Genomic DNA, 24,936 nt, shown 5'->3' on the forward strand with positions numbered 1-24,936 from the left:
GTGAAGAAGAAAAAATCGTATAGAATTCTGGCTTCTAGACAGAAATAGTATTCCTCTTGTACATTCAAGTGATATAAGACCTGCAATGATTGACTCAACCGATCATATGGCAATATCTATCAAACTTAAAACTCCATCCAAACATGGCCACTGATTTTGGAAAGTAAATAACTCAATTTTAAGTGAACCTGATTACTGTACTAAAGTAAAGAACATTATCGAACAATGTTTGCAATTACGTATAGATAGTTAACAAATTATTTGGGAATTTTTTTTAAATATGAAGTTAAACAAATGTTAATAGAATTCTCAAGGAAAAATCACGTGAACTCAAAAATATGTTACATCTGCTCGATATCGAGTTCAATAATTTACTTTCAAAAGAACCAAACACCGCTTATGATAAAACAAGAGTCAACCAATTGGAAAATCACCTTTCAAGCAAATAGGGCTTTGTGAGATCAAAACTTAAATTTATGGAATAAGGCGAAAAAAACTATAAGTTCTTCATAATTCACAACAAATCTTAACAAAGTAGAAAAACGATATCTTCTGTTAATGTTGATGTTTATTATTATATCAACAACGAAGATATGTTAAAACAAGACACAATTTTTTATCAATCATTATATAATTCAAATTCATGTACAAACTTCGATTTAGAGTTTTATCTGAACTCGATTACTCTTGACAAAACAGTCTCAGAAAAAAGATACTTATTTATTTGAAGTGGATATATTTTTACAAGAACTGTCGAATGCTGTATCGTTAATGAAACAAAATAAAAGCTCTGGCCTTGGCGGATTAACTGTGGAATTCTATCAAAAGTTTTGGGATCCTTTATCACCCTTTATGCTGAATTGTTTTACAGAATGCATTCAAAAGGGGAAAATGTCTGATACCCCCCAAATTGTATTTTTTCACTGCTTTTTAAGAAAAGGTGATCCTGGGAATTTAGAAAACTGGAGACCCATATCACCTTTAAACACAGATTACAAAAGTTTGGCAAGCGTTTGAGCTCTGCGTTTACATTTTTTACCAAAAAAACCATCAACCTTGATCAGCAGGGATTTATCAAAAACAGATGTATTGGTTGCAATATTCGACATATACAAGATATAATCAACTACTCACAGCTGCTAAAAATAGATGGCGCCCCATTTATTCGTTGATTTTAAGAAGGCATTTGATACAAAAGAATGGAACATGATGTTTAACGTCTTAACTAAATTCGGTTTCAAGAGCAACTTTATAAAGATGGTAAAAACATTATTTAATGATATTTGTTCATCTGTAACGAATAATGGTTGGCAATCAAAATTCTTCAAAATAAACAGAGGAATACGACAAGGCTGTCCTCTTTCAGCTCTTCTTTATATTTAAAGAGCCAATATATTAGCATCAAGACTTCGTTCCTGCAATCAATCTGAAGGAATAACGATAAAATGCAACCAAAATATTAAAATATTAAAAATTCACACAATTTGCAGATGATACTACAATTTTCATGAAAAACACAGAAGAGATACCAATTGAAATTAATATAATCGATGAATATGGGTTAATATCAGGATTAAATATAAATAAATAAAAACTGAAGGAATATACTTGGCAAATCAAAAAGGGAAAACAAAAGTGTAATTTAGGACATACAATTAAGTCCAATTGTTAAAGCACTAGGCATTTACTTTGGGACAACTTTTGTTAGATGCAATCAGCTAAATTTGAATGACAAAATTACATTTTGTCAAAAAGTAATAAATGTCTTGACTAAGAGAAACCTGACATTTTATGGATGGGTATCAGTAATCAAAGCATTATTACTTCCAAAATTTGCATATCTTTTGCAGTCAACTTGTGTTTCAAACAATACCCTAAATGACCTAAACACTATGTGTTTTCAGTTTTGTATGGTAAAACAAAACCGAAATAATTAAAAGATATATATTTATAGGTTATAAGCAAGAAGGAGGATTCGACATGCTTTTCCTATTTTGTTCTTGAACCAATATATTTCAAAAAGCTTTTAATGTTTTAAATGAACATAGTAAAATGGAAAATGCCTGCCTTTTATGAGGAAATTATATGCAATTTTATTTTTGTGCACAATTAACAAATTTCGAATTCGTTTTTCATAATTAAGATGCTCTTCACATAGATTAAATGTAGAAAGTGGGAGATGGGCCAAACCTCCAGTCCCTATAGGCGAAAGAATATGTCATACGTGTAACACATTAGAAGATGAACTTCACTTTGCTTTAGAGTGTAGAATGTATTCAGAATTAAGATCCCATTCTATACCATTTTATTACAGAAACCGACCTAACGTCATCAAATTTAACGAATCAATAAAAACTGAAAATAAAACGTTGCTGCACAAATTACGCTGTTACATATATAAATCATGTATAGTTAGGGCTAGTGACACATATGTACGCTGTTGATACATGTACGTGTTAAACGGACCATTAAAATTTACTGTAAAAACTGGATAATGTATTTGATCAATTATCATTAGTATCGTGTCAATGAACGTTATCTAACATTATCATGCCTCTTCATAAATGACCTCTACGACAATAGGTTTGCAATTTAGTTTACTAATTGTAATGATTTAAATAACAGCATACATATACATGTATTGTACTACAACTATAAACATGTACACAGAATAATTTGTGTTATTTGGTTAAGTAGAAAGTATTATTTCATATTAAGACCTAGTACATATAAAAAAATACTAAAAAAACAACAGTACATTTGATATACTTTTTAACTTAATTAGCTTTATAATAATGATACGTAGTTACACATATTTGATTATAAAAATACTATCGATAATGATTAAAACAGTAAAATAATATTTATAAATATATGGTGTGTTGCAATTGAACGTATTATTACTTTGTATAATCATGATTATTTACTTTGTAAACACTGTGCGCTTACTTTGTCCACTTGGGCTTTTGGCCTTCTGGATGTTATGTTCAAATAAACTTGAAACTTGAAAAACTTTCATTGAAAAAAACCTGCCAACTCACCGATAAAAGCACTAACAAACTTTATTATAAGAACTGAAGTAATATGGGAAAAACCGATATACCAAACGTAATGCCAAATGACTTATTTACAAAAACTGGATAAACTCTTATATTTACTTTAGAATGCTGGCCTAGCTAAGGAAACACACACTATTTCGATATTAGAAAACAAATCTTACCGGATCGCTGAGCTTAAAAAAACTAACAAATAAATCCCGAAGGTTTGGACTGTAACATCAGCGAAATCTTTTAATTCCGCGGTAAAAACAGATCTAAATTGTACATTTAACACAACATAGAATTGTCTATAATTAAAATAATAAAATATAAAAACAAATGTTTATTGCGCACATATGCGATAAAACATACGTACATGAACACTGGACAATAGTTTTTGAAGAAACAGTTATCGGTATATGATTTTATCAATTATGTTGTTTTCAACACTAAGGTTAGACGACTTAGATATAAACTAATCCACAAAATTATTTCGACATATGAAAACCTGTTGACTTGGACAATTAAAGATTCGCCCCTATGATTTAACTGTGGGGAATTAGAAACAATAAAACACTCACTATTACACTCTCCTTATGTACGTTAATTCTGGTACATTGTTTTAATCAGTTTCTTGTAAATAGAATTTTGTTGTTCTCTTATTTCCCTTTGTAATATAATCGTCGGTTATAAAATAGAAAGTAATACATACAATGATATTAATATCATAATAAGCTATGCTTGTTACTCAATACAAAAATGTTACGTTATAAGCAAGAGAAGATACAACATTATTGATATGAAATAAAACATGCCAATTCACCGATAAAAGCACTAACAAACTTTATGATAAGAACTGAAGTAATATGGGAAAAACCGATATACCAAACGTAATGCCAAATGACTTATTTACAAAAACTGGATAAACTCTTATATTTACTTTAAAATGCTGGCATAGCTAAGGAAACACACACTATTTCGATATTAGAAACCAAATCTAACTGGATCGCTGAGCTTGAAAAACTAGCAAATAAATCCCGAAGGTTTGGTCTGTTACATCAGCTAAATCTTTTAATTCCGCGGTAAAAACAGATATAAATTGTACATTTAACACAACATAGAATTGTCTATAATTAAAATAATAAAATATAAAAACAAATTATTATTGCGCATATATGCGATAAAACATACGTACATGACCACTGGACAATAGTTTTTGAAGAAAAAGTTATCGGTATATGATTTTATAAATTATGTTATTTTCAACACTAAGGTTAGACAACTTAGATATAAACTAATCCACAAAATTATTACGACTTATGAAAACCTGTTGACTTGGACAATTTAAGATTCGCCCCTATGATTTAGCTGTGGGGAATTAGAAACAATAAAACACTCACTATTACACTCTCCTTATGTACGTTAATTCTGGTACATTGTTTTAATAATTTTCTAGTAAATAGAATTTTGTTGTTCTCTTATTTCCCTTAGTAATATAATCGTCGGTTATAAAATATTAAGTAATACATACAATGATATTAACATTATAATAAGCTATGCTTGTTACTCAATATATAAATGTTACGTTATAAGCGAGAGAAGATACAACATTATTGATATGAAATAAAACATGCCAATTCACTGATAAAAGCACTAACAAACTTTATAATAAGAATTGAAGTAATATGGGAAAAACCGATATACCAAACGTAATGACAAATGACTTATTTACAAAACCTGATAAACTCTTATATTTACTTTAGAATGCTGGCCTAGCTAAGGAAACACACACTATTTCGATATTAGAAAACAAATCTAACTGGATCGCTGAGCTTAAAAAACTAACAAATAAATCCCGAAGGTTTGGGCTGTTACATCAGCTAAATCTTTGAATTCCGCGGTAAAAACAGATATAAATTGTACATTTAACAAAACATAGAATTGTCTATAATTAAAATAATAAAATATAAAAACAAATGTTTATTGCGCATATATGCGATAAAACATACGTACATGACAACTGGACAATAGTTTTTGAAGAAAAAGTTATCGGTATATGATTTTATCAATTATGTTGTTTTCAACACTAAGGTTAGACAACTTAGATATAAACTAATCCACAAAATTATTCCGACTTATGAAAACCTGTTGACTTGGACAATAAAAGATTCGCCCCTATGCTTTAACTGTGGGGAATTAGAAACAATAAAACACTCACTATAACACTCTCCTTATGTACGAAAATTCTGGTACATTGTTTAAATAATTTTCCAGTAAATAGAATTGTGTTGTTCTCTTATTTCCCTTAGTATATATAATCTTCGGATATAAAATAGAAAGTAATAGAAAGTAATACATACAATGATATTAATATCATAATAATCTATGCTTGTTACTCAATATATAAATGTTACGTTATAAGCGAGAAAAGATAAAACATTATTGATATGAAAAAATATGCTTATGAAAGATCTTCTGACTGTGATTCGTTTTTACAGGAAAAGAAATATATGTCACATAATACTAGCAAAGTTTTTTTAACATTTGACTTTGACACTCACATTTTGTATAAACCATAAATACCAATGTCAGAAAAAAGGCTTAGCAAATTGTAATAAAGAAATTATCTAATGTAATTTATGTAAAGTTATTAAAATAATCTGAATCACAAATATATATTTATAGATTATTTAGGAAATATTTTATACAGATCCACATATTTCGAAGAAATGTTTAGATAACTGTAAATGTTTATGACTGTACTTGATAATTGATCTGGATGTTGCTATATGTGTATACTTTTGTGAATAAATGGTTGAAACAAAAAAGAGCCTGCACTTGAATTATATGTTCAACATCGTATGCAATTCAACAAGTTCAAGCTTAGTAAGTTGTCAATATAAGTACCATACTTCAATCGCAAACATCATTGAAGTACACTGGATCAATCGCAAACATCATTGAAGTAAACTGGATCAATCGCAAACATCAATGAAGTACACTGGATCCCTTGGCATAAAGAAATTATTGTTAATAAATTAGCTCATCACGAACCGTAAACAAATTTGCCATATCGATGATGAAAAGGAAAATATTATCAAATTAGGTTTTACTTTTCATGAAAGCAAAGGGAGCAGATACATGGATTTTTTTAATAAACGAATTTCAAATACATGCAACATAATTTAATGAATGTTCGCCGCGCTTGGATTAGGGAGAGGAGAACTACTGTACTATTTTTATTGTGTCTTGTTCTGTGAAAATTATGCAAAATGCATGTGCGTAAAGTGTCAGTAGCCTGTTCAGTCCGCATAGGCTTATCAGGGACGACACTTTCCGCTTTTATGACATTTTTCGTTTAAATGAAGTCTCTTCTTAGCAAAAATCCGATTTTAGCGGAAAGTGACGTCCCAGATAAGCCTGTGCGGACTGCACATGCTTATCTGGGACGACACTTTACGCACATGCATTATGCCCAGATTTCTCAGAACAAGACCCATATAAATGCGTTTATGTTGTGTTTTTTCAACTTCTGTAAATGCGAATTAAACAGTATTCATACTTAAAAGTTGTTATTTGTTTTAAAGGGTGAAAGCACTCACCTGCATAAATGGTCTGCATACGATAAATATTTTCGGAATGAATGAAGTAGACTTTTTATTTCAAACCAGTTTTGGCCAACTGTATTTAGTTCATGTGTACTGTATAATTCTTATCTATTGAAAAATAATGAAAAAAGACTCTTTATAAAAGATACTGTTCTGCTAGAGAGGCCCCTCGAACATTTAAATAGAGGATTTTTGTTGGATTCGATGGAAAATCGATTCACGAGTGATCATATAAAATAATATGTTCACGAGTTGTACAGCCACGAGTGAAAATACTTTTTCCTATGATCACGAGTGAAATAAAATCGTTATTACATCGAACTCAACAAAAAAAAATTATGTTATGCTTTTTTAACCGTTTATTTACATTGTAAGATAGTTTAACTAGAGAATTTTGCTGTAAAACTAAAAATTATCGATATTTTTTTCAAATATTTTTCACTGTTTGAAACAGTTAATTAACAGTTCTAATTCACTGATATTTCTATATAAACCACCAGAAAGCATAAAACAAATGAATCTGTCCAATATTTGAAAAACATTTCATTTTTACTTAATACTAATGGTACGTGTTAATGCAATTGTGTAAGAGCTATTAATAATAACGCGGATGCTGGTGAATGTAAACTGTTTTGATAATAAAGAATACTATGTTCGATGTATGGCGATGACTGGTATATGTGAATAAAACACAAAAAGCAACGTCAAACAAGTATATTATTACCGTTGTTGCTAAATAGATAAGTGGTGCATCTCTGAGAAACAGTTGTCTACTAGATTGATAGATACATATGTTTTATGAAGCGCTGACTATTCTATTCAGTTACACATATGCACAAAGTATATAAAGGTACGTTTGAATGCACTTCAAGCCGTAAAGTTGTGTGCATATTGCAATGAAATAGATCTAATGTTTGATGAAGTAGATACAACTCAATGACCACCATAGACTTTGGTAAACTGTAGTATTCTAACTAAGTGTGATTAAAACATAAATTTATAAACCAACACACTGAATGTATAAAAAGACGAATATGACAAATCTGCTTAGAGAAGTTAATTTACCTCGTACGTGTTGGTCGAGGACATACATATACCTACCGACCACAGACTAGGTTAAAAACATTTACCTTGTATTGGTTGGTTATGAGTTCAACATGCTGCTAGTATAATGCTTAAGAAAGCACAGAGTAGTGTAGCATTTATGACTGACGATGTTCACCTTTTTGGTGCAAGCTGTGGTAGGCACCGACAGTATTATAGTCGTTTTACGTTATTGCTCGGTGAGAAGTGATTTATTACCGACCTCAAACGATTACAGTTTTGATTTCAGCAGTTTATTGCAAATCGGAACATATATTAAAATTAGAGAAAACCATCCTTATAAAAATTGATAACCTTCATATCTATAAGCGTATAAGATTTCATACGATTCAGGCTTGATGTTAACGTCATTAAATGGATACGACTATATGCTTACTAGCAATGACATTAAACGAAAGCATGTGTACCTAACAAATAGTTTTAGCCGAGTATCTGTCCGCTAATATAAGAAACTAAATATATTCAAACTGATTAATTGTATTGTACGCTTGAATTTGTGTATATACATACATGCGCATTTTATGAATTACCAGCCATTGTATTATTCATGAAGAATGGTGTTTTGCAATACTCATGTATTATTTTTAAAAACCTGCCGACTGAACAACTGTAGAGTATGTCCATAACCAGAATGTCAATGTGTATCAAACATACAGACGATGCATCTTGCAGCAACCTTATCTTTTAAAAAAATGTGTACCAGTAAAGATATTTTATGAGCACTAAAAGATAACAACTTGTCCAAATTACCAATTATATCATTCGTTAAGAACATACCATAACAAAAGCACAACATTTCATTAAACGGCCAACAACTGGAACGGTGGAAGTGCAATCTTAGATTTTAGAGATAATCTCGACCAAGATTGTTTGTAAATACGTGGAGCATAAAGTCTTACTACTAATCCTCATTAGCATATTAACCCTTTGCATGCTGAGTAATTTGTCTTCTGCTAAAATGTCGTCTGCTGAATTTCTAAAATTAGCATTTTCTTCGATTTTTTTCAAAGAATACTATCAGAATAGCAAACAGTTTGGATCCTGATGAGACGCCACGTTCTGTGGCGTCTCATCAGGATCCAAACTGTTTGCAAAGGCCTTCAAAATTCGGTTCCCGCACTGAAAGGGTTAAACACAAATCAAAGCATATACTGATGTACACATGTATTTTGTTGCATTTCATCATTCGATTATGTGATATATACTGGATTTCCAGACTTAAAATTTTCGGAAAAAGGTTCCGATTGTTTTTTAATTTTCTTTTGCAGTTCAGGATTCAAGACTCGAGTACTAGACTGCGATTGTTCTTTAACTAATATATCACACGTAAGGTCCCGCAATTAAATCTCTTATTGTTTCCAGTATTGATTTTGCAGTTCATCTCATTGATCGTGGCGATTATTGAATCTTGGTAGTGAGAGGCGTAGAATCGTACCAAAATATGACCATATTTATTGGGGTGGCGATGAGTTTGGTATTGGGGAATACATTGAATATTGTCACGGTATCTTTTTTTCAGTACTTGGATAAGATGTTGATAATAAGATGCATATGTCCTTGAAGTAATTGAAGTGCAGACGACACAACCATTTCGCTCGGATATCAGCGCCTTATAGAAAAGAAAAAAAATCAAATTTATGTTAGATACGTTAAATTATTGTATATTCAAAAGGTGTTAATGTGCAAGAACAGGATGGACAACGCAATTAAAACTCTAAGCAAATATTTCTCATTCCAGTCTGTTGTTCGCCGTCGATTTATGTTTTTTTTTATTTCAATAAGGTTGGACATTTTAACATGCTTTTTTTTTTACCCAGAACAATAAATTCACAAAACAATGAAAATAAAACGAAGACACCTGACACACACACACACGCACACGGACGCATCCGCGCACGCACACACGCATGAACGCACGAACGCACATTTAAGCAAATAATCAACACCGAGTTTCAATAAAATTGTAAATTTATTTTTTAAATGCTCGATTACATTTTACGGAAGACCAAACATAACACATCTAGTACAGCCGTTTTCTATCCGTGCAGTCATCATCTGTATCTGAAGAATACAAATACAGTATTGACATACAGTGGCATGGTTCCCTATACAGTATTGACATACAGTGGCATGGTTCCCTTTTAAAATCAAGCAAATGTTCAGATGGGTATAATACAAGTTTGTCACCATTAACTTAATAACCTTTGGATTGATTATGGTCTATGGTTAATAAAACCACACTATAGGTGCTTGGTTGTTAAACAAATACAAACAGACAAGGTACTTCACTCCCATTTTTCTAAAGCTATGAAATATGTTTGTGTTTTTTCCATATACTATTATTTAAAATTGGTTCACTATTTTAAACCGAGAACGATATTTGTGAGGAAGATTAAGATCGAATACACAAAAGTATGTGTTCTTGTTAATCGCGATTACGTTAAATCAGGTAAACTGTTCCATAACTAAACACTTATTCAATTTCCGTAGACTTAAAAAAGGGGAATTAATTGCCATGTGTATAGTTTAGCACTGCTAATTGATTGATTTGTTATTTGTTAAACCAACATACACCTTCGAAACCGATATGCAGTATTGTGACAAATGTGTGATTTAAAACCGACATGCATCATCCGATCAAATGCGTGATTTAAATCATTTATACTCCAAGAGATTTGAAAACATAGACGAAAATAATATTGAACGAAATGATGGGTAAGAAAATATCTCACAATCTAGCCTTGTCAGTTCGAAGCTTGTTTAATATTTTCTGTTCTTGCAGCACAGCACGCACTTCTTGCAGTTCCCTTTCTGACAGCGGCCAACTCGTTGCTCATTGGGGAAGCACCATCTACGACACTCACACGTCCTGGGACGGGGCCATATGCCGCTCGATCCAGGCCATCCGCCGCCAGACCCAGGCCATCCGCCGCCAGACCCACCCATAATACCACCTGCAATAGAAATGTTAACGTACAGCGTAGCAGTTTGTCGTATATATGACATGTTATGTGTTTTATAGAACCCTCGGTTAAAAAGATATTTACATTAATTAAACTATTTAGTCAAGCGTGGAACATTGTGTAATGTGTATCATAGTATTATTTTCCTTACTTTACCTTACCCTCGTATTCTGAATGTTATGAAAGAAGTTGTACAAAAAGCATTTGCTAATAAAATGGCAATGATATTCTGATACGTTCGTATACTTTGAGTGAATATTGAAATGTTATTCTTACATTGAATAAGAAGCTATTTATAACATACCCCCGGAATATCCTCCTCCATCCATATCATCGTAATCGCCTCCAATACCGCCATATCCGCCTAACCCACCGCCATATCCGCCACCTGACCCACCGCCATACCCGCCGCTCATCCCATAATCATATCCGCCGCCAGCCCCACCGCCATAAATTCCGCCGTCCATCCCACCATATATCCCACCTCCGCCGATGCCTCCGCCAATACCACCGCCGATGCCTCCGCCAATACCACCGCCCCAGTCGCCGCCGCCACCACCGCCCCAGCCGCCGCCACCACCGCCCCAGCCGCCGCCACCACCGCCCATGCCGCCGCCACCACCGCCCATGCCGCCGCCTCCATAACCGTACCCATGCTTACAGGGTGGCTTTTTGCACGGTGGTGGCCATCGAAAACCTGAAAACAATACAAATAATCAAAAAGGATCAGTGGATATGCAACAATGTAATACTGTTCATAAATTAACTCTTAACCAATTATCGATCGTATTATTATTTGCTTTGCATAAAACGTTTCACCATCTTTAATAATGTGTGTATGTCTTATTGTTGGTTTTATATTGTATAGGTAATTGGGTATTAGCCTTAAATGAAAGACTAACGGTCAATAATTTCTGACCTGATTTTGTTTCGGGGTTTTCTGTATTTCGTAATAATTTGTTACCATGTATCATGAAATAAACTAAACTTTGCTCGATAATCTGGACACCATTAACTTGCCTTAGTTGAAAACCAATTTGACTTGCATCATACTTTACCATTATTATTATGTGATTGTTTGTTTACTGAACATTTATGTTTATTAAATACTCTTTTGCAACCGTTTAATAAATTGTGGCTTTGAATACGCCCGAATATTCAACTTTTTCAATTTAGACACTATACAAATATTTTTTATCATCCGCAGACATTGTTACTAACACAAGCCAGATATCGATCCGATTTTCAATATATAGAATAAAATAAAATATCGTCCGATATCTATCCAGTTTCAGGCAAATACATCTTCTTAATTTCGGTATATAAAAAAAATACAAAACTTCGTGGGTAAATTATATAACTATTTGTTATTAGGCGAAAAAACAATCCGTGAGTAAACGATAGACCGATGTGTCTGTAAGTGAAATAACAATTGGTGAGTAAATGATAGCACGAATTGTAAGTAGATAATATAACACTTCGTGAGTTATCATATTACGATTAGTAATCAAGTGAACAAATCGCGAGGAAATCATGGAACGATTTGTAAGTACGTGATCGAACAATTCGTGAGTAAACTATTGAACGATTTGTAAGGCAGTTCGTGAATAAATCAGAAGCGAGTTAAATATCGAACAAACCTTGAGTGACTGTAAAACAGCACAGGACCAGCACGGCCGCAATATTGAGCATGTCTATGTCTTCGGTAATATGCACAGAATTGCATGTGCCTCAACCTGAAATAAAGCCACCTTATATAGACGATATGCAGAGTAGATGATGATGACAACGCAAATGATATCAATCAACAATTTAAAAAATGTGTATTATATCAATGTTTACAAGAATTACAAGCACAGTTCGAATGTCAACCTTTCAAATCAACCAGCACTTAATAATTTTATATTTTTGTTAAATTGTTAATTGAATGTCATAGTAAACATAATGAAATGTATGAATCGCGTTCGGATCAATCAATCAACAAAAACAACAGCGATGGACAGGTAATCACCGCGAAACGTGATGTGAGAACACGAAATCCATGGCCATATTGAAAGACATTGGGCGAAAACGGAAATTTTTGTACTATTATAATTTAAATGTCTTCAATAGATGTCGATATTATTCCAAAGTAACAATAACTTATCATGAATGAAAAACAGATAACCTATAATTTTCTGCTGCTTCATTAGTTTGTTAGATCCGAAAACATTAGTTCAAATTAAATAGTAAAATCGTCATAAAAATACTTGGAATTATGCGAAAAATTAAATACATGGTCTCTAGAAAAACATTTAATCAAATTTATATTTTCCACCTACGACCACTACTTGAGTATGCATGTGTCGTTTGGGATGGATGTGCGCTTTACGAAAAAGAAATGTTAAATAAAATACAAAATGAAGCGGCAAGCATAGTCACGGGTCTCACAAAATCTGTTTGTTTGTCTAACTTGTATTCAGAAATCAATTTTCATAGTTTAGCCGAGCATAGGAAATACCTCAAACTTATACATATGTACAAAATTCACAATGGCTTATGTCCAGACTACTTACAAAATTTACAACCAGTAACTGTCTTTCAACAATCTGCTAGGAACCTGAGGAACGCAAATGATTATGTAATCGTTACTAGAAGAACGGAACTTACTCACGTTCAGTCATTCCGTCGGAGGTCGACCTATGGAACAACTTACCTCGCGACATAAGAATTTTAGATTCTCTATCAAGATTCAAAATTAAATTGAAACAATTAATTTTTCCAAGTTTGTTGGTGATAGATAATCGTCCATTTTTGTACATGCTCGACTAAGGAATAACTGTAGCGATTTGAAACTGCACTTGTTCACCAATCACTTAGAACCTTCACCCGTATGTGTATGTGGAGAAGTTGAATCGGTGTATCACTTCTTTTTTAATTGTCCAAGCTTTTCTTTACAACGTACAACTCTTTTTGAAAGCCTTCATGCAATTGAACAAATAAACTGCAATACAATGCTGTTTGGTAATAACATGTTAGATTATGACACCAACAGCTTCATATTTAAAAATGTTCAGATATTTATTAAGACGACACAGCGTTTTTCATAATGTTGTTGTAGCACATAGTTTTTTATTTTCCTGGACAGGACTTCACTATCTTAAGGTTGCACTGTATATAAAAGAGTTTTATTTCCAATTCTTTACAAATCATGATTTTCTTTCTTTTTTAACATGCGCACTTTTTTGTTTTCTTATGACAAATGTACTTTTTTTTCTTATGACAAATGTACGTGTGACCATGTAACATAGAGCTTTACAAAATCACGCTATCGTCACGAACATTCCATGTAAATAACAAAACAGGGAAAGACCACTTATAATGTTGTTAGAACTTTAGGTCCTACCCTTTTTTCAAAATAGTTGTATGTCTATGTATATTTTGTACTTTTGTGATTATTTTGGAAATAAAATATGTTTAAACTAAAATTAAATAGAAATACTATGATAACTTAATGTAAAAAGCAACGAATGTACAAACTGCTTTATTTTTCAGTACAAATGTTGTTTGTAAACCCAAATTTTTATTTCAAATATGTGTGTATCTCGAGTAAACCGTTTTACAAGCACCCACGAATGTTGAAAGCGGTTTTATAAGATCTATATTATGAAAGCTTGCAATGAATTTATCAAATGCACGCTATATTAACCCATTTATGCCTAGCGTCTAGAAAAAGACCTTGGCAAACAGCGTAGACCCAGATGAGACGCCGCATTACGCGCTGTTTGCTTAAAGGAATTTCTGTAAGAAATTTTATAAATATAGAAATAAATATACTAGACATCCCTAATTTTTGAAATAAATAGATTCAATTTAGAAGGATGGGAGAGTCCACTAGGCATACATGGGTTAGAGTTAAAGCTCAACAAGGGAATGCTTAATACTTCAAGTTATAAAATATTCATAGATTTTGAAGTTTTGCAACATAGTGTTTACAATAAAAGTATTTATGTGCGTATAGGGAAACATGTACAACAAAAACTCTTAGCATCCTAACCATAGTAATGTCATTTATGATGTAACAATCAATTACATGCATTTTCATTACGCAACTTTTTTGTAAAGCTAAACACATAGTCTCATTAAAAAAAAACACGGTATACAAGATTGAACGTTTACGATATATAAGTCCACAAAACACTGTAATGTCAGCGTTTTTTATATGAGTCAAAAAGGTAAATGGATTAGTTTTTGTTTTGTAAAAAGTGTACCACTGTACAAATAGATCGACAATGTCGTCCAATTTAAACAGGAAATGTTCAAGATTTGCCATTAAATTGGTCGGAGATAAATAACGTTACATTAAGAATTGTAAAAAACAACTGTTGTAATTGTGGCTAAGAGCTCGCATAACATTATACTGATTTAATGCTTAAACCTGTTTGACACAACCATGCCCATGTTACTTTGCCGAATATATGATAGCACACCGGCATTAAAAGACTTGTCCTACAGTTATAATACATCTATTTAATTCAAGTTTTGTTACCGTGTCATGACTTCAACGTTTTCTAACATTGAACACAAAGAAGAATGATTTAACCCTTTGCATGCTGGGAAATTTGTCGTCTGCTAAAATGTCGTCTGCAGAATTTCTAAAATTAGCATTTTCTTCTATTTTTTTCAAAGAATACTATCAGAATAGCAAACAGTTTGGATCCTGATGAGACGCCACGTTCTGTGGCGTCTCATCTGGATCCAAACTGTTTGCAATGGCCTTCAAAATTCGGTTCCCGCACTGAAAGGGTTAAGGTATCAAATTCAGCAAAGCACTTTCCAACATTGAGTGTTTCGGGCTTTCGCTTTAAAATGATTTAAACAAATTGTACATTGGACAATACCCCGTTTGCTTTGACGCGTTTAAGGTACATGTACTTAGAACGATCCTTCTTAAAGCATTTATAAACGATGATACGTTTTTTGAAAATTTCAAAATTGCTGAGGTAAAATAATTGTATTTCAAACGTCAACGAGTACGTTCTATTCATTTATTTCAGACGTACACGACTATGTTCTGTTTATTCGAAGCCTATCGGAAAACCCTGAATGAAATGCAATAGGAACGTGGAAAGTGTACATGCGAAAATGGAATTAATTTTACATAACTTGTTTACACATAAGCCGCACAGTACGTGAGAGACAACCCTTGCGTTCAGCTGGATTTAGAAATGTGGCTTACAAAGTTCGATATAAAAGGCCTAAGGCCGTTCAATATTACGGTTCATGTAAAGTCCCAAAATGACCCCACATAGATGAAATTTTAAAATATAAAAATGATCAGTAATACCCAAAATAAGTTAATGAAATTTACATATGGTTGCAATAATCACATTTTTATTCCATATATGTATACAATTAAAAAAAACACTCACAATTGTTAGTAATAATGTAATTATTAGCAAAAATATTGCAATGCATGGCAAATTCTCAATTTCATTAAAAAAAATTACAATTGCACCAATTAAAACACCAACAGTATATGCAAGTTATATGTAAGGTACTCCTAGCATTGAATTGCGTCAATACAGCCCCACAAAGACACTATGCGTATTTTAAAATGAACATGTCAATGCCATGAGTCGCTATTTATAGATTTTGGAAAAATACTAACTTTCCGCGCGCATAGCATGCGATCAATAAGAGTTATGATCTTATAAAATAAAATTAATGAAAATATATCATTTTCATAATATCTCCATAACAATGACACTCACTTGAAACGCACTATTTGAAAAGAATCTTGATATAATTGACTCTCCTCCCGATTTAATTTCATCGGTCGTCCATCTTTGTCAGAAATGTGTATTGATTCGTATTTGCGAATTTGTTAAATATTGCTTATATTAAATATTTACTTTATAACATGACTAGAAATTACCTCAAACAAATTATACAAATTTAAGAACAAACGGATCGTGAGTTATTTATAAATGATCGATTTTGAAACGAAATAATTTTCGAATATACTTCTGGCAAATAATGGCTACCTGAAAAGTAAACATGACAAGACAATAACAAATGCATTTTTTGATCGATGACAAGGTTTTTATAGAAATGTAAGTGTTCAGTTGGTTTAATATGTACGTGTGCCCAACATTTGTATAATTCATTTTTCCGATCCCACAAATATTATGCCTAGATAGTTTATTGAAATATTGTTATGTCGACTTCCTTGAAACCGATGTTTTATGCCCCACATGTTTAACTAACGTGTATGGAGTTCGAGATGTGACACAAACATGTTATAATTTGTATTAAGGTAGCCAATTAGTCGTCGTTCCGAGTTCTATATATTTCAAATGAACAATCAAAGTGTTTGCCTTTTGGTAATATAGTTTATTATTTGTAATTGTGTCATTTTGTGACTATAATGAGTACTGTATTGCGAGTAAATAAGTAATTTTGAAAATGAAGGTTCACTGGTAAGTCCACCATACTTAAAGTAGTTCCCAATTATTGTGTTAACTTTTGACATTTTTTTATGTTTTTCTTTTGCATATTTTAGGATTGTTGATGTGTGTTGTGTGGACTTTTCATTTGTAGTACCTAACATTAAGTGTATACAATATTTTGACCAAAGGAATTTGTTCAATTGAACTCCGTTTGTTATTTTGATAATTTCTTGCATGCGCTGTATATTTCTTCGAAAGCAACATTTTGCATCATATTTTTTTTATTAGCATTTTCTTAAATGTTCTACAAGTGTTTACGAGGCTATTGACTTATAAATTGAATTTATTGCCATAATATTTATTGAAGTATTCCTATGTGAAGAATACGCCTTTTTACACTTTACATGAACCTTAAACGACAATAAACTTAGACGTATGAATGCACACAGTATGAACGCTACCGACTGGCTAACGTCACTGATTGCAAACAATATTAAGAAATGTCGGAAAACATTTTTATTTTTCGGCAAGGGAGAACAATAACATTTTGATTAAACACAAGTCAGGAGGTTTGAGTGAGAGTATGTTCATAATACGATTTGCAAGTGAGTTTGTTTTTATAACCTGGGCAATTTGTGTTCGCTAACTTAGTAACCAACTAAAATAACACTCTTGAAAAAAAAACAGTAAATCACCTGTACGATATTACTGTTTAACATGATGGCTGATTTGTGCTCGACATTAACTGTGTCTCGTCATTAAAGGAATGCTCCGTATACAGAAATGTTCGGAGCCGGCATAACTTTAACAACACTTGTTTGGTTAATTGATGACAATTATCAAAATTATGTTTTATTTAGATTGTTAGTTTTTTACTTGAAAACAAGCTGTGTATAATTGTTAACATGCAACCGCATGCAATGATTTAATATTATAACTTTAAGAAATACAAGTGAACAGTATTTTTACCAAATGTATTATTATTATTATTATTATTATTATTATTATTATTATTATTATTATTATTATTATTATTATTAATGTTATTATTACAGTCTAATCGGACTACAGTTATAGACATGTTGACTTTTACTTAATTTTATTTAAACCAAATAATATGATGCTCTTTTGTAAAACAACAAAGCATTAGTTCTACTTACTTCCATCTTCAGGTGGTATATAGTGACGCATGGAGATATTGAGTTTTGTGGCATTAGGGGGTGTCGAATTGAATTAGGTTACCTTTATTTGTTCCTGTATATCTTTCTGGTGTGGAATTTCAGGTCGGATTTATTTATTTATTTCGGTTTTATGGTGCAAACACAATTTACAAACATGGTGCATTCATAAAATAATATATAAATATACAAACATGAGAATTAACCATGTCACGCAAACCAGTACCAAGGATAGCACAAATACGAGAGTGATCTCTTATACGTAAGTTATTTCCATTGTGGCCCTTGTTGATGGTGGCATGACATAGAGAGACATGAATTGTTGCTTTATAGTATATCTCAGATGTAAACTGAGCATTACTAATACTTGAATTGGTGGACATTATTGTAGGAATATCACAGTTAAAAATGAGCACATACAACATGAAGTTAATAAATGACTGAAGTAATTTTAATAGTTATAGCAAATTAAAGTTTATTACAGATAATTACAACATTAACATCACAAAGTGACTAGTGAAATGTAATTAAGAAGCGGAAGGTATTTAAACAATTTACATATGATACCGATTACTTAGTAAAAGAATATTATAAAATCTGACTTAAAAAGTGTTTTTTGACGGCAACCTTAAACCTATGGGACTCAGATATACTAGTAATAGAAGGAGATAACCCATTCCATAGCTTACAACCCACAAACGCAAAAGAGTTGATATCAAAACATTTAACCTTCGGAATTGTGAAAGAACCCTTTTCACGGAACCTTGTATTGTGACCATGTGTTTCCTTAACCGGAAAGAAATGCTCACCCTTATAATCCGGGGCTGTAACAGCAACAATTTTAAATACTTTAGTCAGAATATTTTGATCGACTCGTTTGGATACTGGGAGCTATTTAATAGTTTACAATGCTCAGGACCAATGTGTGACCGTGGGTCTAGATTCAAAACAACCTTACCAACTTATTTTGAGTTACCTGTAACTGTTCATTCATGATTTATTCAAACCATAGTACCAAAAGGAGCAGGAATAGTCAAAATGAGATTGAATAAGTGACATAACCAAATTTTTCTTAGTATGTTGAGTGAGATATTCACGTTTCCTATATATAACATTTAACCTAGAGTTTGCCTTTTTAATGACTAAGGAGCCATTGAATCACAAGATAAATTTTGATTCAATGTTAAACCAAGATAATTTTGCTCAATAACATGGTCATTACATGATACATTTAGATAAGGATTACACCGCAGTTTAGGCTTTGACCCAAAACGAATGGATTTAGCGTTACCTAAGTGCAATGACAATTAATTGTTAATGAGCAATTTACTAGCAACATATATTCCCTCATTCAGGGCATTTTCAACATCAGATTAATTTTTACCGGTAACCATAATGCCAGAATCATCAACATTCAATAAAAGCTTGTTTTTACAACTGCTGACATGTAATTTACATAGATTAAAATCAGAAGGGGTCCTAGGATTGAGCCATGAGGAACACCACAAGCAATATTCGAAAAAGAGGAAAACGTTGTTTTCGATCAGAAAGGTATGATTTAAACCACATTAAAACATTTTTACTGAGACCTAGAGCTTCCATCTTCATTAAAAGTATACCGTGGTCTACAGTATCGGGGTTGGTTCTGCAATTTATGTAGGAATATATTATGGTTGGTTCTGCAATGTATGTACGAATATATTATTGTGTCTATTTTCTATATCTATATGTTGGTCAATCATCGAGCTTTGGATGTTTTCTGCAGTGTTGTTGCTCGGGGAAGGGTATGGGTTGCACGTTGTCGGGCAAAGATTGCTGAAAAACCGGATGAAATTGTATTGTGGACAACAGAGGCGTTGTAGACACTTGTTTATAAACTTTGTAGCACGCGTGACAGCTTTAGACCTGGTGTCTAATATCACTAATGTATAAAGGTTTTTCTTTTTGTGAGTGGGGATTATTACTACATGTCAATATATAAGTCGAATGCGTTTTAATTGGACACTATCTCAATTGCTCACAGATTTGTGAGCGAATATCACTTGTAACTACTGTACAATAAACAATCAAGGACTGCGTTTGTCCTTTATGTTGAAGCAGAGTAACTATACTTAGAATCTATTTTTTAATCAATTTGCATCAAGAATTGCATCAAGAATTTCAATAAATTATCAAAGCCTGCATTTGGACATGTTATAACGCAAGCTTCTCGCAGTTCTAAAATGTTAAAGGCTTTGATTTTATTATTGTCACCTCCATAAAGTCGAAGGAAACTATATTTCAGTAAAGCTAAATTATTCTTCAAGAGAAATCAGTTAGAATCACACTAGACAAATTTGCTTTTTCTAAGTGAAAACGAAAGTAAACAACAGCGCTCAATTCGACAACGGACGTTATTATTACGGTAACTTTGACGTCGGAAAGGACGTTATTATTACGGTAACTTTGACGTCGGAAAGCATGAATCCGTGTTTCTTGCTCCATAGAAAAGCAAATTGTCTATGTAATGATTAATTGCGTCCATAAGTGGGTCAGATTTAAGTAAATGAATCTGAAGATTTGTTTTGTGTTTCGATAAGTCTCCTCAGGTTGAAGAAATCTGCGAAAATGTACGCAAATTTATGAAACAGCCCTCGTATTCATAACAAAGTCGGTCCTAGTCCTAACATAAACAATAAAACAGCCAAATTAAAAATCCTCTTTCTTTATCTGAGTATATTGGATTGAAAATTAAGAATAAATAACAACACACAAACATTAAATGAATATTTATTTATTTGTTTTTTTTTTACTGCAAGTGATACAATTCATTATTGATTTCCATTGCCGTTCAGTTCCGTCCTGGGTACTTGTTCTGAAAGACACGAATAGTTAACTGTAGTTATATTTTAGGAATAAAATTAATTCCGTTAATTGAAATTATATTGCTTGCCCGTACGTAAGAATATCATCAGAGTGCAAACAGTCATAGAGCTATAAACTAACATTTTGAATATATAGGCGACCACTTATGTTCCTTCAACACATAGCTAGCATAAGAATATTCCTGCACACGTCTGATATGAAATATAAAATCTTCACGATGGACTGCTTTTAAACATAAACGTGTAATATGTTTATATTGTAACTATAAATAGTCTGTACTGTTTGTTTTTGCAAGGCAAACACTTTTGTTACGCAACACCAACGTTTTGTATTTATGACTTGAATTTTATCCATTCAAATGCTAAATAACAATCAGTTACTGAGGCACAGGGTCTCCATCAGAAAAATGGACTGTGTGGATTATACGTATGCTCTTTAATTGCTTGCTTGAGAATCTGCCTTTTAAGAATGTGTTTTAGCATAGCTAATTAAAGATGTCTACTATGCATTTTTGTAATATCTTATTGGTTAGAAAGGTCTTATTAGATCAATTTGCATGCTCGCATCCCTTCGTAATAAATAAGAATCTACTATTATCATTACTTTTGCCGTTATATTTTTCAGACTCGTACCTTATCGTTGTTACCATTTAGGGCAGCATCGCATCCTGCACCAATGTTGATGGCACCACCAGCACTTGCCCGCGTACCTCTCCCATGGATAGCACCGCTTTCTACATTGGCATTTGTGCTTCCAACCGAAACCCATGCCCCCGAATCCCCCGCCCATGCCTATGCCGATGCCCATTCCGCCACCCATGCCCATTCCGCCACCCATGCCCATTCCGCCACCCATCATCCCATCAAAACCGCCGCCACCCATCATTCCGGAACCCATTCCACCCATATCATCGTCCATGCCCATTCCGAAGCCTGCAGATAAAAACACAGAAATAATATTTTTATCCTATTACCAGATGTTAATCGTACTATCGCTACGTTTAGACCGATCTCTATCTTAAGAACACTATATGTTTCAATGTGTTGTCAAAGCAAATAACGACGTTGAAGTAAACAAACACTTCGGAGTCAACTTGGAAAACCAGCGCTGTTTCTTTGAATTTTAAAGTATTTTTACTCTTCGCGCTACATCGGTTCTAAGTTCTAAGCCTCGCATGATAAACTTGATCTTTATCCAAAACTCACATAATATTCTTTTTATATGTGGACATATTTAATACACCAAACTAACGATATAATACTCAGAAAATGAACACTTTTAAAAAATAAATCACCCCATTTACACTTGAATCAGATTGAGTAACTTACCAGCGCCACCACCGCCATAGTAGCTGGAACCACCACTACCAAAGCCGGGTGTTCCGACGACTGGAATGGGAATATAAAGAATCTGTGTTAAAACAAATTACATAAATATCGGCGACGATCGGTGTGCCAAGACGTGAAAAGAAGACCATTTATTTATTTTTTATATTTTTGTTAATGATAACATGAACACTTTGTTCGGTGAATATTGAAATGTGCACCGACGTTGCGGATAGTGTTTATTTAAGTATTTCAATGAGTTTATTGAAAACATGAATGAAAATTCCGTATTCTGAGTTTGTTAATGTCCGGCATTATACGAAATTTTTCGAAACGGGAAAATGTGATGTTAATTAAATAGTGTATTTTTTGTTTTAATCGGTAAACGTTTTTATACTTATTCGTTTAGATTAATTTTATTTGCACGTTTGAACCATACGTGTTCGTATGTCTACTAGTTCAATTTATTTTATCTTATCTTACGAAATAATTTACACTTAACAACAAAGATTATTCAAAATCTTGACTTACCGTACGAGGCTGCAAAGAATACAGCGAACAAAGCGAAGAGCAAAGTTGCGTTCATGGTAGATAATGTTCACCTTCTTGATGCAGGTAGAGATGCCAAGAGGAACGCGGCCTTTTATACGAGTTTGTTCAAGCATTGGTTAATATGAATGATCGAGGGCATTATTTTATTGCTTATTTGCCGTTATATACAGTTTTATTGTTAACGTTTATTGCAAATTTGGACATATGTTATACTAAAGAAAAAACCTTATATTTAAATTTCAAAGCCATTAAAATCAATCAAATATTAGAGCGAATTTATAAAAAGTCATATGCTACTGATAAAACATTACATGTATTAATGTATTTCCAAAAAGCATGTATTCCATTTTATGCGCAAAAATTGCAGTAAGGCTATATAGTGAGGTTATATAGGACAAGTAAAAATATATCTGCACTATATAAGTGTATTTTAACATAATAGATCAATTGTTTAATTATAAAAACTGTAGTCTACATCTATCTTTATGAAATAAAATGAAAGTTATAACAGTTCTAGTAAAAACATGAATATCTGTTTATCAATAACGAATAATTCCAATAGCAATCAACAATGCTCACATTTATAAGTGGCATTAATCTTTAAAATGTGCACATTCTAATATGTTTATATTCAGAAATGGATCAACTCTGGGAACATCTATCACAACTGACGCAGGGACAGCAGAATCCACCAATTGCTATTAATTAACCCGGTCTTCTTCATACAGGTGTTTAATGCTAAAGTAACAAATTGCACCCAAACATGTTTCTATAGAGCTTTCACTTGAATTCTATGATCAATATCGTTTGAAATTAGACAAATTCTAACTCAATTAGGTGTCAATATAAGAGCCATACTTCAATCACAAAACAACATTGAAGAACACTTGATCCCAAGGCAGAAATTATTGTCAATAAATTGGCTCATCACGACGCCGAAAAAACGTACCAATTCGATCATACACAGAATAATATTACCAAAACAGGTTTTTCTTTTCATGACAACTAAGGTCACAGATACATGTATCTTTTAATAAACGGATTTCAAACAATGCAATATAATTTAATAAATGTCCTTCGTGATTTGATCAAGGGTATATATTGAAGAGAAGAACTATAAGGTTTTCGCAGTACTTAACCCACTTTTCGGTTGATGTACAAGACTAAAAGAAAATTAAATTGGTCCAAATCAGAAGGCAATCGCTATGGTATGTCCTTAAGCTTTGATAACAGTTGATCCATTCGAAATGTCGAAAGAAAACGACAGACAGGCAGGTGATTGAGGATAAAACTTCTTTTAAAGGGTTGAATCATTACCCTCTAGACATTGACAGGTTGTCATCTTGGATCAATTTAATTGAGGAAATCCCAAAGATAAATATTGTATGATTTTAATATTTCCCCATTTAATATTGTAGTCTTGATAAGTATTTCTTACGTTTAAATGATAACTATCTTTACTGTGATGAAAATTGAAATGACATTGATAAAAACTGCATTTAAGATTAACTTGAAATCAAATTTCGAGACTAAATTCTTTGTAGACAGATCATTCACAAAATTGCATTTTTGTAGAATTGTACTGTTTTTTATGCTCCCCCAAATTTTTTTGGGGGAGCATATAGTCGCCGCTTCGTCTGTCCGTGCGTGTGTCCGTCCGTGCACAATTTTTATCCGGGTTATTTCTCAGTAATTATTGACCGGAATTCAATCAAACTTTATGGGACGTTTCACAACCAAGAGGAGATGTGCATATTATCAGCCGGTTCTGGTCGGATGATTGTTCACAGAGTTATGGCCCTTTGAAATTTTCTATAAACTGTACTTATAGTGCAATTCTTGTCCCCCCAACTACTGACTGGAATTCAATGA

General features: G+C 32.6%; 3 protein-coding genes across 3 annotated transcripts in view; all 3 read right to left on the minus strand.

Annotated features, from left to right (window-relative positions):
• The window catches only part of LOC127841657 (uncharacterized), a 425,798-nt gene that overhangs the window by 69,905 nt on the left and 330,957 nt on the right, over positions 1–24,936 (minus strand). The gene's annotated exons all lie outside the window — the stretch shown is intronic.
• On the minus strand, positions 9,701–12,487 carry LOC127841664 (uncharacterized). Its single transcript, XM_052370702.1, has 4 exons — positions 12,354–12,487; positions 11,018–11,410; positions 10,483–10,704; positions 9,701–9,811 (listed from the first exon to the last, which is right to left on the minus strand). Exons 1-3 carry the CDS (start codon positions 12,403–12,405, stop codon positions 10,511–10,513), a joined length of 639 nt encoding a protein of 212 aa, XP_052226662.1. The 5' UTR covers positions 12,406–12,487; the 3' UTR covers positions 9,701–9,811; positions 10,483–10,510.
• Positions 21,080–23,146, minus strand: LOC127841667 (keratin, type II cytoskeletal I-like). The gene is made up of 4 exons (XM_052370705.1): positions 23,044–23,146; positions 22,516–22,575; positions 21,820–22,119; positions 21,080–21,176 (listed from the first exon to the last, which is right to left on the minus strand). The coding sequence occupies exons 1-3, from the start codon at positions 23,096–23,098 to the stop codon at positions 21,830–21,832; spliced, it is 405 nt and encodes a 134-aa protein (XP_052226665.1). The 5' UTR covers positions 23,099–23,146; the 3' UTR covers positions 21,080–21,176; positions 21,820–21,829.

Source organism: Dreissena polymorpha, chromosome 8, assembly GCF_020536995.1.
Source record: "Dreissena polymorpha isolate Duluth1 chromosome 8, UMN_Dpol_1.0, whole genome shotgun sequence".
In the NCBI taxonomy this organism is placed as follows: Eukaryota; Metazoa; Mollusca; class Bivalvia; order Myida; family Dreissenidae; genus Dreissena; species Dreissena polymorpha.

What these genes read in the sequence shown, in the direction of transcription:
- LOC127841664 (XM_052370702.1), bottom strand. Translation starts at nt 12,405, where the DNA reads ATGCTCAATATTGCGGCCGTGCTGGTCCTGTGCTGTTTTACAGTCACT. An exon ending in CTGTTTTACAGTCACTCAAG is followed by an intron (nt 11,411 to 12,353) that starts GTTTGTTCGATA and finishes TATTGTTTTCAG; the next exon opens with GTTTTCGATGGCCACCACCG. An exon ending in TGGAGGAGGATATTCCGGGG is followed by an intron (nt 10,705 to 11,017) that starts GTATGTTATAAA and finishes TTTCTATTGCAG; the next exon opens with GTGGTATTATGGGTGGGTCT.
- LOC127841667 (XM_052370705.1), bottom strand. Translation starts at nt 23,098, where the DNA reads ATGAACGCAACTTTGCTCTTCGCTTTGTTCGCTGTATTCTTTGCAGCC. An exon ending in ATTCTTTGCAGCCTCGTACG is followed by an intron (nt 22,576 to 23,043) that starts GTAAGTCAAGAT and finishes TTCCCATTCCAG; the next exon opens with TCGTCGGAACACCCGGCTTT. An exon ending in CTATGGCGGTGGTGGCGCTG is followed by an intron (nt 22,120 to 22,515) that starts GTAAGTTACTCA and finishes TTTTATCTGCAG; the next exon opens with GCTTCGGAATGGGCATGGAC.